The sequence below is a fragment of the Eimeria mitis genome, genomic scaffold, assembly GCF_000499745.2.
Source record: "Eimeria mitis Houghton genomic scaffold, Emh_scaff9407, whole genome shotgun sequence".
Classification (NCBI taxonomy): Eukaryota; Apicomplexa; class Conoidasida; order Eucoccidiorida; family Eimeriidae; genus Eimeria; species Eimeria mitis.
Window position 1 is genome coordinate 1 of NW_024016719.1, and position 1,524 is coordinate 1,524.

General features: G+C 52.8%; 1 protein-coding gene across 1 annotated transcript; it reads left to right on the forward strand.

Annotated features, from left to right (window-relative positions):
• Positions 1 to 35: 35 nt before the first annotated feature.
• Positions 36 to 1,407, forward strand: EMH_0097130 (uncharacterized protein; the record flags this gene model as incomplete). Its single annotated transcript, XM_038023268.1, has 3 exons — positions 36 to 575; positions 826 to 1,008; positions 1,135 to 1,407. The coding sequence occupies 3 exons, from the start codon at positions 36 to 38 to the stop codon at positions 1,405 to 1,407; spliced, it is 996 nt and encodes a 331-aa protein (XP_037879122.1).
• Positions 1,408 to 1,524: the final 117 nt, after the last annotated feature.

A 1,524-nucleotide genomic window follows, 5' to 3' on the forward strand; every position in this document is an offset into this window, starting at 1 on the left:
CTGATGTGTTTCGCCGGGAGCGGTCTTTGGTCAACATGCATGTACAGTCTGTGGAGGCCCAACAGGGCACCAATCTTGTCTCGGAAGGGCCACCCATCACAGAAGTTGTAGAACGAAGTGCTAGTCATGAACTCAAAAACTCAGGGGACCAGCGTGCTCCTTCGCTTGCGCAGGGAGACACGAAAAGCTCTTCCAGTGGTTTTGAAACGTCGACAGCCCCGAACAGTGAGGGAATTCATCGTAGAGAGAGAGATCTAACTGAAAGTGGAGCTACGGACACAAATGATGTGAAAACTGCAGGGCGTGAAGCTTCAGCGCGCCCCACTTCCTCGACGAGGGCTGCGGCCGTGCAGAAGGCCGTCGCCGAAGTTTTCGCCGCCCAAAATGAGAGGAGAGCAGCTGCCCTGGCCTCAAGGATAAGCTCTAGGACAATATCTCGGGCAGAAGGCTCAGCTGAGCTGAAATGCTTTGAGCAGAGGTCAGATGTCGCGCAGGCAGCTGCTGAGCAACTGCGAAGAATTGAGGCCGCGAGGGCCGCTAGTGAAATTCAGGGCCCTAAGTCGAATACAGTGGAGGTAAGAAGCAGACACTCCCTCCTTGTATTTTCTTCCATAGGGAGGCATGCTTTTCCGGTGCAGAAGTGACTTTAAATAAGCTGATGTTGGGTGCGACGAGAGACACCATGGTATACACATTGGGTGGGCAGTACCCGTTTATCTTAAACATTGCATGTTGCATCATGTAGTGCTTTCTGTTCTGTTGCTGTTCTCGTCAGGCGTTGAATTTCGCATTATATACTGCTGTCTGTTTTGCGTTTGTACGCAGCCAAGTGGAGGACCGCAGAGCTTGTCTAGAGATGCTTACCAAGACGTGAAAATTGGGGGCAGTCAGTCAGGTCACGAGGGAGCAAAGGAACGGGTAGAACAGATTGGGAAACCGTCTGTTCAAACGCCGCCCACTGCTCCTCCGAAGGACGATTCACCTGTTGCTCATAAGGGCGAACATGAGGTAAGATTTTAGCGGGTTTCCACGTCTTGCCTGCTTACACTGGATTGCACGTCGATGCCTAGCCACTTTCAGTTGGATGCATTACAATTTCTAGCTCAAGAGCGCATTGATTTGTCTTCTGCGCAGACCACGGATCCGTCACTTTTGCAGCGCGCCCGCTTGCCACAGAACATTTACGCAGCGCAACACGAGCTGGCTGCGGCAGCTGAAATGGACGAGCAGCGTCGACTTGCAGCGGTCGTGTCACGTGCCCGCTCACGAATCGTATCGAGAGCCGATGGATGCGCCGATCGAAGCAATCTTGCAGACCGCGCGGACGTCGCAAGAGCCGCAGCTGAGCAGCTGCGCAAGATGGCACAAGCTTCAAGCAAACAGGTGGACCCAAGACTCAGATTTTAGATTGACCCTGTTCGCAACCCAAAGAGCGAATGTTAAGGCTCCATTCCGCATAATCTAGCCAGTGCATCTGCATCTGTTTCTCCAAGGCTTCTAGGCACTTCTTTCCTTCAGTACAAG